This window comes from Coenobita brevimanus, chromosome 78 (genome assembly GCF_032717465.1).
Source record: "Coenobita brevimanus isolate Jiangsu-jjx chromosome 78, ASM3271746v2, whole genome shotgun sequence".
Taxonomy (NCBI): Eukaryota; Metazoa; Arthropoda; class Malacostraca; order Decapoda; family Coenobitidae; genus Coenobita; species Coenobita brevimanus.
This window is the reverse complement of record NC_137031.1, coordinates 47,914,604-47,930,311: the sequence shown is the minus strand read 5'-3', so window position 1 is coordinate 47,930,311 and position 15,708 is coordinate 47,914,604. Positions and strand designations below refer to the sequence as shown.

The following is a 15,708-nucleotide window of genomic DNA, read 5'->3' as shown; positions in this document are numbered from 1 at the left end:
ACCGTACAGTATCTTAAAAATTACACCGGTAATATACATAATAAGAGAACCTTGCATATACAGTTCCACTACTGTAATCTTTTGATTGCTTTTGGTTTCCTTCAGTTTAATACAATCAGTTGGCATCAGGCACCAAGTACTATCCAAAAGCAGTGCAGTGAATGGGAAAGATTTAAATAACCAAGTAATATCTGAACTGATTTGGTGGTACAGGCAATAACATTTCTTGGAGAAAAAAAAAAAAAAAAAATATATATATATATATATATATATATATATATATATATATATATATATATATACAGTATGATATGTTCCAGATTAAACAATATTGATTATGGCATCTGGCAATAGATAGATAGATAGAATAGATAATATAACCAACAACCAGTGTAAAGTTCTGTATTCAGAGGTTCAGTACTGCACTAACCTTCAAAACAATCAAGCAAAACTGATATCACTTCCATACTTTGTTCATTTAAAAGCAAAACCTGTGAAGAGTTCACAAATTTTATGCTGTATTACCATCAGTTAATATCTGTCACTAAGGAAAGATGCTCATGTCAAACTGATGAGAAACTAGGCCAAAGAAGTCCAAATTGCTGACACCCACAGGAAATTCACCACCAAAAGGTACAGGTTGAAACTACACACTATAATGTACTCTACAATGTAAATGCTACCCAGCTACCATAGACCCAGAAACATTAAGTAATAAACTAAAATCATTAACTATGCAAGCTATATATATATAACGACAATACAAGCAAGTTCAAATCATTCACCTACATCCTTGTAGCATCGCATCACAGCAAAATTTAAAAGAAAACATTAATTTTAAAAACTTAACCAGGGACATATGCAATGACTATCAACTACAATGATGCCACTGTAGCATGCAACCAAGCCGACATTATGAATGAAAATAATACAGACAAAACTCTTTGTTAATACGTACGATAGCAAGGGAAGCCATGTCCCTTACCACAGGAGTGGCAGCATCTCCCTCCAAAGACGACTGATTATGGAGAGAGTTAAGGGAATCGGAAGGCGATCGTGGCATGTTCTGCATAGAGGTGCGCCGCCGTCTAGCATAGCTGCAGTTGTTGGGGATCTTGTATGCACAACGTTTGTGGAAATTCAGACCACATCCTGTGAAATTGCAACAAATTAGCAACATTAAAAGAAATACAGGTATCAAAATAAATATGTTACAGTAATCCCTCCAAGATCCGACGTAACAGAGCCAAGGGCAAGTCTGGGACTTGGGAAAGTGCCTCCTGGATAGGTACTTATGGACTCTAACCCAGCCTAACTCAGAAAACCACCTACATAACTCCCTACTGGACGTGGATTGCACCTATTTATGACCCTATTCACACAAATAAGGGACAGAAAGCATGAAATAATTGAAAAGGAACCAGAGAATGAGGATTTAGAGGTGAGTATTGAAAATATTTAGCAGTACCCAGGGTACTTACAACACGTCTGTGGCCATCGCAAAGAATAACCCGCCTCCTTTCAGACTCCGACAGTATGAAGGTGCACCTGAAGCACGTACAGTAATCCAGTGTTGCACTGCACTTAATCCTTTGCACTCTGAATTCTAATTTCTTAACACTGTGCATTCTTTTCTTACTTGCAATGCACTTGAAACTCACCACTGTTGCACTCTGCATTTAAGCCTCTGCACTCTGAATTCTAATTTCTTAACACTGCACATTCTTTTCTTACTTGCTCTGCACTTGAAACTCACCAGTGTACAGCAGCACTCTGCACTTAATCCATTTGCACTCTGAATTCTAACTTCTCAACACTGCACATTCTGTTCTTAACACTGCACAACACTGTAAATTTCCGTGTGGTCTAGTGGTGAGTTTTTACTGTTTATTCATTGCCAAGTCCAGGATTAGGTGTTGCAGGCAACTGAGGAGCGCGCTGCTGGGACGTGGTGATGGACTACCCACTGCAGATGACTCCAAAGAAAGCCGCAAACTCTCGTCCAGTGGCGACTCGATCATGGCCGATGTGCTGGACTGTGGCTCGGAGGTGGAAGGCCTGTCTTGGGGAGACAGTGGTGTGGAGCCAGGGCTGGGCAAAGCAGAGGTCACGGGCCTGAAGAAACTGTCAATGGTTGATTGATGTAAGGACCGGCGATTCTGGTGAGTGATGATGCCCTGTCTAAAAGCGCGCACTTCCTCCACAAGTCCCAGAGGCCCCATCTCCCGGTCGCAGTCTGGGTGTTCAAGGTAGTCCAGAACGAACTCGACATGCTCCCGGAGTGCGCTCAGCTTGGTAATGGCTGGAGTAGTGGCGCGCTGAGAGGAGTCCTCATCATCCTCGCTGTCCTCGTCAGAATCTTTAAGTTGGGTACTTGTACCTGCAACTGAAGATGTGATCTCGATACCAGACATGATCTGATACCCAGGATCACCCTTGTCATCATCCAACCACTCACGCACTTTATCCACAACTATCTCATCGCCAGCCGTACGAAGATGCGCATGGAAGTCATCCACGTCAAAACCTAGAAAGTCATGTACCACATCAACTCCAAGCAGCAGACTAGACCAACTACTTTCCAGAGTCTTGACAGAGACTTCCCTCCATGCACTGGCCCAGTTGTAGATGGCTGACTTGAGGTTGTAGCGGCGAAGGTTTTCCACAGTCTGCTGGCCTCGTGCGTCCTGTCCCTCCCTGCGCTCGTCCTCGTCCTCACGAACAACCATCACCTCGCCCAGGAACTTCCGTCGGTACAGCCTCTTCATTGCCATGATCACTCCTTGGTCCATTGGTTGGATGAGAGCAGTAATATTAGGTGGCAAAAACAGGCACCTAATGCGGCCATTCTCAGTTACCAACTCCTTGTCGGACGGATGTGCAGGTGCATTGTCCAACAGAAGGAGAACTTTACCTGGTCGCGTGGGATTCCTAGTGTGTTTGTCTGATAACAGATGACCCCCTTGATGAAGTGCTGGTGAAACCAGTTTTTGAGGATCTTGGCTATGAATCAAGCCTTCACAGAATGGTACCAAACAACAGGAAGGACATCCATCACCAAACGAAGGCATCGAGGCTGCTTTGCATGGCCAACAATAACGGGCTTAAGCCGGTGAATGCCGTCAGCATTGGTACAACACAAAGCACATATCCGCTGCTTGGAGAGCTTGTAGCCAGGTACACACTTCTCTGTCTCCTCTGCTGGGGCATTCGTTGGCAGCGAGAGATAGAATAGCCCAGTTTTGTCGGCAATGTAGACTTGACCGAGAGTGCGGCCCTCCCTGTTGATCAAGCCCTTCATCTTCTGCGAAAACTCTTCTACTCCCTCCTCGCTGGCATCCAAAGCTTCACCATGAGCCTTACGGTTGGTAAGTCCATGTTGTAACCTGAATGCGAAGAGCCAACCCTCGGATGCCTTGACATCTGGGGTGTCGTGTAACCTTGTGAACTTCTCAGTAGCAGCCTCCAACTCTGTACCATGCACCAGCACACCAGCCGTACGTTGCTGAAGGTACCAAATCAGCGTGGAGCGGTCAATTTCTGCAAACCTGGGAAGGTACACTGGTCTTCGATACAAAGTCAGCCGTGTACCAGGTGAGTTTGTCCCAGGATTTATTGATATAATGAGGTAGAGCGGGCCAGGTTGAATTCTCGGAGGATGCGAGATGTCGAACACCCAGCATCCACCTTGTCCAATATCTCCCTCCTCTTCTCCAGAGTCAGAACCACTCGTTTCCTCTTCTCAGGTGGCGGGGCCATCATCACACACACGAGTATGAGGCAGCAGAGGAACAACAGGGCCTGCAGCAGGTAGGGCACCAACACACTAGCGAGCATGTGGGCCGCCATGGTGACGAAAGTGCACTCATGACGATGGGCAGGCGGGAAATGGGGAGGAGGCCATCACAAAAATCATATAAGCAATTTCCATGATCATTAACATGAAACTGTGTAAAGTTTTTATCGATCATTATAGCGATCAATTGCATACTGGACAATCGTATACCGGTAACAGGTTGTTACTGTATAAAGAAAGAACAATAAAGCAGCTGTCATTGTGATCACCAATCCAATCCTTACTCTCACTTCCAAGGATATGGTTAGGTAGGTTCCAGAAACAGAGAGTATACAGAAGTGAGAACAATCTACAGCATGCCTAAGTGAAATGGGTCACACAATAATTCACACATCATTCTAGCCTTCAGAATCCTCATTAACTGCCTTCTGTTCATGACACTTTCTTCCATCAAATTCACATCAGCTTCAACACCTTAATATCTGCTTTAAATTTTCCTAACTCAGTTTCTTCCATCAAAACCACATCAGTTTCTATACCTTACCATCTGCTTCTAACTTTGCTCCTATTCCTTCAGTCCTCACTACTCCAGCATTTCATCATGACTATAATTTAGAACAAAATATCTTCAAAATGAGATCAAGCACAATTCAGATGTGGGAAGCAAAGCAGATAAAAGTAGCTGGTGGTTACCTTCACATTTGAGCCCCTGCCGCACCAGTCCCCACAACATCTCTCCACAGAAGTCACAGAAGGTTGGAGTCTTGTAGGAGTGAACATACAGCATGTGCGGCCGGATCTGTACTTCATCGGAGGGGTTGTGTGCTAAGGATGAGATCAGAGGAAATTAATAGAAAAACATATTTTGAGGTGACTGCTTATAACTTACTAGTCACTATGACCAACATAATAAGTTGTACTGATATACAGTTCTTTATCACTAGTATAAAATATTTTCACCACAACACTCCTCATCCTTCATCGTCTTACTGTATGATGTCTCGCCCAATGTCACTAGGAAATAACATTATCACTGCAACTCTATTTGACTGTTGTTTGAAGAAAACTGTGCAACCCTGCCAGCAAATTTCAAACAGCCTTTGCAGAGTTTTTGACTTGGAATGCTTAATATGACTGCTTGAAAGTGTCTGAAACTGTCTAACCTCAATCTGGCACTTTGAAATGAAACACTTATTTTTGGTTCTATTTGTATTATTTATATTACGGTGTATGACATTACTATGATTCACAGTCTCACACAACAGAGTAGATATTTGACAAAGAAAAATATGCTTTTTAAACAGCGTGGGGAATGTGTTCGTCAAAATGGTCATGCCACCTACCGCCGGAACACTAGCTTTGAAAGCACCCCATTCTACTCTTCCTCACTCGACCATGATTTTGTGTTATATTTTCCCATCCCTTGACCTCTGAGTTCAATGAGTTTTTTTTTTTTTTTCCTCCAGATGATCTGACTCGGCTTATGAAGCGTCTCCAAATAGTGATGGGGTAAATTAAGACTACATGTAACTCCTTCAACTTGAAAAGCTGAGGAAATCGTCTAGGATAGGCAAACAACAAACGAAGGAGTTAATTTAGGCTCCATCTAACACCTTCAGTTCAAAAACTCTGTCCTGAGATGATGGAAATAGTCTTGGGATAGCAAATGATGAAGCTAAGTAAGGCTACATCCAACATATCTTGTTAAAAAAAAAAAATAGTGGTGGGGAGGGCAGGAAATCGTCTAGAGACATGAAAGAATAAAGCGAAAAATAAATCATGTGACTAATAGGGATTAACCTTCCTCTATCCAAGACTTCCTCACCTGACATGACGATCTCTACAAGCGTGTCCTGGGTAACCTCAGAGGCAGCGTTGATGATCTGAAGGATGTTGGGAGAGTCGTAGTCGTGGCGAAACAGCAGCAGCCGCTCGTTCAGCTTGTTCAGGCTGTGCTCCGGGAACTGTTGTGGAAAATGAGTAATTAATTACCTGTGGAGCAGTGGCAGTAAGTGTGCAAAGGATAATGATAATAATGGTGAAGGTGAAGATTATTTTTTTTATGCAAGAAAGAATCAAAGGCCAGGAGCCCACAAACCGTTCCTTAAAAAAAAAAAAAAAAAAAAAGCCAAATTCAAGATCCGTTCATTTTGAGATGCTTGGACACACTGCGTTTGAAAGACTGGAGATCATACGAAGTAGGAAATACAGAGAGAGGCAGTTCCAGAGTTGACCTGTTGCATAAAAGAAGGACTGGGAGTAATGGTTAACTCTTGCATCAGAGAGATGGACTGAAAGATGATAGTTGCTAGACAGGTGCTACGCACCCATCGTAGAGGTGGAGGGATGCAAACAGACAGTTCAGAGGAGCAGTGACCATCGAAGGTGCAATAGAAAAGAGATAAAGATGCAACAGTACGGCGATGAACAGAGGTTGAAGGGAACCAGTAAGAAAAGGAGAGCTAATGAAACGTAAAGCCTTTGACTCCACCCTATTGAGAACAGCTGTATGTGGGGAGCCTTTCCACACGAGAGTTGTACTCTACACAGGGGCGAATAAAACCTGTGAATAAAGTCAACTGTGTAGGGGTAAAGAAGGTACGGAGTCGGCTTAACACACCCAATCTCTTAGAAACAGATTTTACAAGAGATGCAATATGATCTTTCCAAGATAAGTCCCGAGTGAATGAAACCCCCAAAATGTTCAAGGATGATGCAGGATTCAGCTGGATATTATTGAACACTAGTGAGTACTCCTGTGGAAGACTGTGTCGGGTTGATAGGCGTAAAAACTGGGTTTTTGATGCATTAAAAACAAGATTATTTTACGCCAGTCAGAGATACAAGCCAAGTCAGACATTAGGTGTGCCTTAGCCTCATCCACTGTTTGTTAAAGTAACTGCTGAGATGGACGTTGCAGGAACCAAATGGAAAGGCGAAGGGTGGAATCATCAGCGCAGGAGTGGATGGGGTTAGATGTACAGCTCAGGTCATTGATGAATAAAAGAGAGAGAGTTGGTGATAGGACAGAGCCCTGAGGAATAATAATAATAATAATAATAATAATAATAATAATAATATTATTATTATTATTATTATTCATCTAATCCAGCGATGCCTCACGAGAAGCGTAGAAGCCCGGAGCTAGGCAAGTTGGTCTGACATTTAAGATGTGAGTGACCAGCCTCACTCATCCCTAAGTGGCATTACGTGAACAATAAACCCCAACCATCCCTTGTATATAAACCTGCACCGGCTCAATCCGATTGGAGCGCCTTAATTGTCCACTAAACCACCAGGCGCCATAATTTGGTTATATGGTTACCGTACCACTCGGCGTAGGAAACCATTTGGCTTGTCACTCATGTACTGTAGAGTCACCAGTAGACAGAAGGAAGAGGAAACAATGAAGGAAAGAAAGAAGAGGAAGGATGGAAAGAAGGAAGAGAGGATATGGTAGGCACCCGGGTGCAGCACTACATAGAGTGAATGAATGATGAGGGCCCCCAACAACCATAAAGAATTATCATTACCGGTACATTAACAACAACAACTACAAAACTACTACTACTAATAACAACAACAACAATAATAATTACTAAGTAATCACATCTTTTTTTCTTATAAGCACCATTACTTCCAAAGAAATTTACCAGCGCTCGAAACGTTTTCACCATTATAAGAAATATAACATTACTCAAATAAAACACAAACTTCGTCACAACAGGACAGGTTAATCACATTTGAATTAATGACGTACACTCACATTCACCCATTCACTCTGTCACGCACTCATGCATACACGCACTCTCTCTCTCTCTCTCTCTCTCATAAACTCAGGCTATCAAATATTACGCTATGAAATGTTCTTTGGAGGGAAGGTGGAGTTTAAGGTTTCTCTCCTTCATTCCTTCCTTTTCATTTCGTGCGTAATGCTCACCTTTCCTTCGTTATCACGGTTCATATCATGATTCCATCTCTTCGTTTTTCTTCCTTGCCACGAACCAAAACCCTTTCATTCTTAATACTGTCCAGTATCTTCTTTACATTAACTTCCTTATTATGTACAACCCTCTGCATTATTTTTCTACCCTACTTTAGGTGTCGTTTCAATGACCCCTCTTGTATTCTTACTATCTTCTAGCCTCTACTATATTTTCCTCCTCTATTTTCGTCGTCTTTTTTTTTTTTGTCATGTTTGCTCCAACCTCCTTCTCACTGCCCTTCCTATTATATCAGAATAGTCCCTTAACACCTTCTATACGAAGGAATAACTTATATTCAAAGTACTTCCAGACAGTTTTATTAAGCATGGTAGAAATCATCCGTATTACTTCCACAACCTGAACATGACGGAGTACATGAGTCAACACCCGCGCCCCACAAATGTTGCAAGATCAAACCTCTGCCCCTTCCCTGTGGCCGCAACCTTCAACTAGCTGTTCTTAAACTCAAAATACTGCATCAACACCTGACCCTCAACCTTTCCACAAGTCTGGTCCAAACTGTATTAAAAGTGCTTCAGCTGGCCTTGCCCTGTGGATAGAATCATTTTATATTTGTCTGTCTTCAAACCCTTCCACCACCGTAAGTTTAGTTCGACTCGCATGAAAAGTATCTGAATTCAGGACCAAACACTTGTCCATGTCCTACAACCTTTACCTTTGGCCGAGTGTTCTAAAAACTGATTCATTTAATCCTTTCCCGACCCTGAACTCCACTACCAAGTTTGGTCTAACTCGAATCAACTCCGAGTTTTTTTTTTTTTTTTTTTCCGGCCCAAATTTAATCACTTGTTCTCCTGTTGGTCCTCGACAATCAAACCAAATTTGGTACAATTCTTTTCTATATTTTCCTATAATTTTGAATATACACATACATAATAGGAAGATGAAACAAACCGAACCAAACATATAACATCCTCATGGTAAGAGCTCAGATGTAATAAAACCGTCTGGAGACAGCGAATATAAAATTTTAAAAATATATCACCAGACCGAAAGAATGAATGTCCTCTCATTTACTTCCTCCTCCTCCTCATCTCGTCTTCCACAGTCTCCTCTCTTCCCTTTCATATCCTCCTCCCGCTTTTCCTTCTGTCCCCATACACCGCCATCCTCATCAGCAGCACAGCCTGTGCCTGGCACGGTCCCGATCTGCCCCCCCCCCCCCTGCACAGTGAAGGCAACTGAGGGTATTTCCTTCTACGAAGCTTGGAAGAAGGTGAAGGAGTTGCATGCAACTCCCACGCTGAATAGGTCCTATGCTTCGGCGGTAATGTCCCGTCCAGTGATATGCTCTGTCGAGACGCAGACTGATCTTGTCCTTCTCTCTCCTGCCACTCACAGTACATCTCCATCTCAACCTCCTGTCCGCTCCAACTCTCTCACTGACATCCCTAAAGCTTCAACTTATTCTCAGGCTGCTGCTGCCTCTCCATCAGTACGGCCTGAAGAGAAGTCTGACAAGCCTACTAAGAATAACACGACCACCCTCACGAAACAGTCACGTCCTCATGTCCTTCCGGTTCCTACTCCAGCGAGGGAGAGAAAGGTTAGCTCTTCCTCGGGGGAGGCAGGGAACCTAGTTATTGATGAAAATATGGAGGTTTCCATCAACAAGCACCAGGACAGGTCGCTCGCCCGCTGGAGGACGACAAAAAAAGACGAAGCACGCTGGCCCCAAACGAAATTCTTAAACCGTCGCATTCACTATATTACAGTGGAATTGTAGAAGTGTCGGGAATAAGTTACAAAATATAGCAATCTTGCTTTCTATACACAGGCCAGACATTGTTTGTTTACAGGAGACGCACCTGGAGGATCACCCTGATCCTCCACAGTTCAAACACTACCACTCGTATAGAAGGTATGAAGGTCACGGAGTGGCCATTTACACACACAAATCACACCCACAAACGGAAGTGATTCTAAATTCTACTCTGGAAGCCGTCGCGTGCAGAGTAAAATTTAATAACACGTATCTGTCTATTTGCTCTCTGTACTGTACTCCACACGGCCCCATTGATACTGATGCTTTAAATTCACTATTTGAACATCTACCTGGGAATAAGTTAGTGTTGGGCGACTTTAACGCCCATCACTATCAATGGGGTAGCTTGAGGATTGATGGTCGTGAGGAGCAAGTAGCCGACCTAATACTACAGTCCAACCTCTGTCTTCTGAACGATGGTAGAGCGACTCGTGTAGATGATCGAACTGGTAACTTTTCGGCCACTGACTTATCTTTGGCCTCCCCTGGTATACATCAAGATCTCTCATGGGACCCTTACGACGACTCCTTGGGAAGTGATCATTTACCCATCTGTCTTTCTTATACACGCGACATCATTTCGGACACTCCACCTCCAAAATTTAACTATAAGAAAGCAGATTGGGGATCCTTCTCAAGGATCGCCAATTTAGATATATCTGGGGAGATCATAGATGTTAAGGTCGAAAATATAACTACTTCCATATTACACGCAGCTGAGGCTGCTATTCCCAAGACTTCTACAGTTCACGCGAAGCACAGAGCACATTGGTGGACACCGGATTGCCGACAAGCATTAAGAAAACGAAATAGGAGATAAAGGATTTTTGATAGTCAGCCCATTGAGAAAAATTTTATTGCATACAAACAGGCACGGGCTGAGGCAAGGAGAATAATAAGAAGGACCAAACGTGACTCCTGGCGGTCCTTTGTGTCCACGGTGACTCGTACAACACCATTACGTAAAGTCTGGTCCACCATAAGAATATTAAATAATAAAGGCCCATATTTCCCTGTCACCACCCTTCAGGTTAATAATAGCATTTATGACGAGCCTGTGGACGTTGCTAACATCCTCGCCAGGAGTTTTTCTCATGTAAGTAGCTCAGCCAATTATGATCCGCGTTTTCAACATCATAAACGCACGGCTGAGCTACAGATTATTGACTTTGCCACAGAAGACGTAGACTCCCCGTACAACCAAGAGTTTACGTGCTCCCTACGTGTCAAGTGGGTTGGTGGAGGTTTAGTGCCCCTCCCTGTAAAACAAATAACTCAGAGTCAAATGGCCACCCCGTACGGGATTATGGCGTCTGGCAATAGACAGATAGATAGATAGACAGACAATTTTTCCTTCCGTTGTTCTTCGGTAAAAAAAAAAATATATATATAAATAAATCAAATGTGTTCTCTCGGTGGAATACCCAAGCTTTCTACAGCATACCCTTCTGTTTTCTGCACCGCACATAATGGACTGACTTAAAAGCTGCTTATCCTTTTTCTTATTCTGTTGCCAGTTGTTCATCCTCATTTTCTTTCAGTAGGGTCGTATTTCAAGTGGTATGCGGAACCTCGTAATACCTCTTCCGTAGAGATTTATTCTGCATACTACACCTCAATATCCACTATTATATAACTGATGAAAAAAATGCGGATAGTGAAATGACATAAACTGCATCGAAGAAAATGTCAAGGTGTAATATGCAAAATAAATAGCTAAGGAAGGGTGCTACGACTCCCCCAATGTCACTATAAAAAAATACGACCACATACCTTCTCTTTTCTGCCTCTCCTCTTCCTCCTCCACTCGTTCTGAATTATCCCTTTTCTCCCTTTTCCGTGGTCTACTGCTTCTTTCCAGCCTCACGTATTTCCTCCTCTATTGCTTTCCCACCACGGAAAAGATTATTCTCTCTCTCTCTCTCTCTCTCTCTCTCTCTCTCGTGTGTGTGTGTGTGTGTGTGTGTGTGTGTGTGTGTGTGTGTGTGTGTGTTGCTCTCTTGGCACGGTGGAGCGGGGTCAGGTCTGGCGTGGTCTAGCATCTTAAACCTCTGGCGGGCCGGAGCGAGAGGAAAGGTCAGGGGTCACTATCCTGCTGCTGACGTAGGAATCGCGCACACAGCCTGGAAAGCCACCACCACCACCAGCAACACGGGAAAGAGTGGTACTACCCCCACCCCCACCACCACCAGCGGAGAGATAAGTACTACCACTAACAAGAACGCCACCACCACCACAAGAGAGATCACCATCACCACCAGGATTAAGATACCAGGTGTGTACCGCTACCACCACCAGGAAGGAGATCACCACCACCTCCACCACCACCGCCGCCAGGAGAGATCACCACCACCACCATCACCACCACCAGGAGAAAAATATGCACCACCACCATCAGGAAAGATAAGCATCACCACGACCATGACCACCACAAGGAGAAAGATAAGCAGAAGAGGGTGCAACACCAGCAGGGGAGGGAGCATCATCACCACCCGGAGGAAGAAAAGGATAATTAAGCTGAAATACACCCAAGTGGGGCAAGAGGAGCAAGTGAACACACAAAGTAAACTGAATAATGAAAGTGCCAGGCCCACATGAACGAGAAAGGACTGGAGAGATGGTTTAGAATTAGGTCTATCAACTTTACGTGGGTCATCAAAGCATACAATCAATTATTGCTGAGTCTACATCTCCCCCTCAGACAGGACTCGCAACAGTCGAATTTGCATCCAGTTTCCAAATTGTCCTGCTGGGTAAGCAAGGACAGGGGGAGAAGAACTTTGTCTTCTGGGCTAATTACCATGAAAATCGAACTCGGATTATTCTAGTTGCGTGCCTGATGTGTTAACCAAGACACCACTCGCTACCCCGACTGAAAGAATGGAGATTATGCCCTTTTTACTCTAACACGGCCTGAAATTACTATCTCTCTACCTCGCTTACTGAGCTGCAGCGAGAGATTAACACTAGCATATGATGCTAGTCACGAAGCAGTGCTAGGGAAAGGATGCAGAACGAGAGTCCTGTCTTGTTCTGCCAATGAACTACGTGAAATATGATGCAAAAGGACCCAAATCTGAGCCAGGTAAATGTAAAACTAATGTAATAGAATAATAGGAGGTTGACCTCATTGATTGCAAGGCGGTAAAAATCGACGAAACCAACATGCCATATTCACGACAGTTTCCTGTCAAAAACCACGAACATTCAGTTCCGGTAATAAAATATATTACTTAATTTTTAAAAAACGGTATTAAGAGTGAATTTTGGTCGTTATCGATGAGCAGTATGTTGATGATGATATGCACAATTTATTTTCAAGTTGTACTGTAAAGGTATTAAGACACTCGCACACCATGCCCGTACGTAGATATATCCAGTTGAAACCAAACCAAACCGATACTTATTCCAGTACCACGCCCCCTTTGGGATTTCGGATAACTAGCAAGAGCAGAGGGAGTTGGCGAGATACGATGTTAAGGTGCAAACAGTTAAGAGGGAAAAATGGCTAGACAACTGCTTGGGTACTCAAAAAATTACAGGTGAACTACCGGCGGTGGCTGAATCGGTAGAGAGGCGGTCTGCAGTCCTGATGGACCCAGGTTCGAATCCCGGCTGGGGCAGGGAACAGTTTAAGGATTTGAATTTCATAAAAAGTAAACTTTCCTGATCTACCAGATGACCCGCCGACATGTCGTAAAAATACCCCCGCTAATACCAATACACCAGTCCTGTATGAGACAGCCCTAGCATGTATTCAATATGGACGGTGGGTGTTAGCGCCGAAGTGGTGACATGTGGAGGTGTAGGAGGACTACTGGGCCTTGGGATAGGCTACTGTCCCCGAGATATAGGCCCTGAAGCCTTTGCCCAAAGTTGGACACATTAAAAAAAAAACAAAAAAACATACGACCTTGCAACAGATGTGAAATAAAGAACAGGGGAAGGAAAGGTGGATTTTTCTTGTCTACAGAACACTTTCTAAATAGCTAGTACACGTAGAAAAATGATACTACATAAATCATTAGGGGCAGAGCTGACGGACAGAAGCCCATATTGTATACAAAGTGTCCCGGGACTTGTACTAGCTTCTGCTGTGGTAGTGGGACTGCTTCTGATAAAAGGTGCTATATAATCATGGGTTCAATTCTCAACCGTTAAGCATTTCTACTGATAGCTTAATGGGCGGAACTGTCTCCCTCAGAATTCAGGTACAACAGTGTAAGAGCGACAGTAGTAAAAAAATGCAGAAACATTAAAAAAGGGGGAAAACGAGCAGTGGGAGGAGGGACGAAAAGGATGATCATATCAGGTACAAGAGCATAAGTGACACAAGCAACTGCAGTGAGTGACACCAGTAACATGAAGAAAGGGAGACGAGGGACAAACGGAAGGATTATAAAAGGAGTACAACAGCATATGAGAAACGGTACTAACAGCAGCTAGAATGACACAATAAAAAAAAGAAAGCAGAAGGAATGGGAGAAGGAGCAGAGGAGGATTATCACAGTTACAACAGCATAAGAGTAACTGAAGCAACAGCAGCAAGAGTAACAGCAATATTAATAACGAAAAAAAAAACAGCAGCCATGGGAGGAGGAACAAAAAGGGAGGATGTGCAGCATGTGAAAAGAGAGACAGCCAAAGCGGTAAGAATAAGAGCAGCAACAGGCACACCAAGAATGATGGGACACACAGGACCATCATGAAGGAGGAAGAGGCAGGAAAAGTGTGATACGCCACAGTCTCTCCGGTATAGTCTATACCGGTATATATACAATGTATGTAGGTATGTAATTCTATACATAGGGTACACACACACACACACACACACACACACACACACACACACACACACACACACACACACACACACACACACATACACACGTGTGTGTGTGTGTGTGTGTGTGTGTGTGTGTGTGTGTGTGTGTGTGTGTGTGTGTGTGTGTGTGTGTGTGTGTGTGTGTACGATACAGGGTGGTTCATAAATAACGCTACATTAGAAACTCGCCTGTGGTATCTTATACGAAGACGGCTAAATCTGCTGATGTGTGAGCTGGAGTGATGGTGGAAGTAGGGTATGAAATAAATAATTTAAGGCAAAAACTGACAGCGCTGAATGAGCCGTCCTTGGAACACACGAGAAATTGCCTGATGGAGTGAATTAGGAGTGTTATCTACGGACCACCCTCTGTACCGAGGATGATTAGACGTGTGGGGCGGAGGTCAAACTAGGTAGGGTCAAACTAGGTGGCCAAATAAACTGAATGATGACAAGAGTCGTGATCCGTGAGGGGGAAAGATGAACGTGCAGGGAAGAAATGTGAATGCAAGAGGAAGAAGTAAAGAATGAATAAGAAAAGAAGGGGTTGAACTTATACAGAGAGAATGAGGAAGAAAACAGTGATGCGTAAGAGAGAAAAATGAACCTAAAGAGAAGAAATGTGAAACCGCGAAAAAAAAAAAAAAAGGAAGAGAATGTAAATAAGGAAGGAACAAGTGGTGTCAGGCACAACAAACCTCGCCCGACAGCAGTTATTTTATTTTCAACCGTTTTCAAGTTATACCCCTCTGAAAAATCTGTGATCTTGCTTTTGACCTTTAAAGGTCACTCAAGGTCAAAGGTCGTGGTGCCAAATGAAAGCCCATATGTGACTTCCTATATGTTGATAATAGTAAATATCTGTTTTCAAGCAGTTTCGAGTTGTAGCCCCTGAATAACCGTGACCTTGAGTTTGTCCTTTCAAGGTCACTTAAGGTCAAAGGTCATGGTACCAATTAAAAGCCCATATTCGACTTCCTACATGTAAATAACAGTCATATCAATCTGAAACCAGCTTTGAGTTATAGCCCTATGAATATCCGTGACCTTGAGTCTGACCCTTCAAGGTCACTGAAGGTCAATGATCTTGGTGCCAAATGAAAGCGCCCATATGGGAGTTCCTGTACGCTGATAATAGTACATATCTTGATCTTCAACCGGTTTCAAGTTACAGTCATCTGAAAATACGTGACCTTGATTTTGACCTTTCAGGGTCACCCGATTACCTCCAAAATTTAATCACTTTCTTTTGGGACCAGTGTCCACATACGGTATCCTGAAAGTTTCAAGAAATTTCATTCACCGGTCTTCCCGC

General features: G+C 43.4%; 1 protein-coding gene across 1 annotated transcript in view; it reads right to left on the bottom strand.

Annotated features, from left to right (window-relative positions):
- The window catches only part of PKD (serine/threonine-protein kinase D3), a 174,008-nt gene that overhangs the window by 53,749 nt on the left and 104,551 nt on the right, over positions 1-15,708 (bottom strand). The window contains exons 3-5 of the mRNA XM_080279477.1: positions 5,622-5,760; positions 4,490-4,621; positions 959-1,152 (exon numbers count right to left, since the gene is read on the bottom strand). Coding sequence (XP_080135603.1) covers positions 959-1,152; positions 4,490-4,621; positions 5,622-5,760 — 465 coding nt within the window. The remainder of the gene's footprint in view (positions 1-958; positions 1,153-4,489; positions 4,622-5,621; positions 5,761-15,708) is intronic.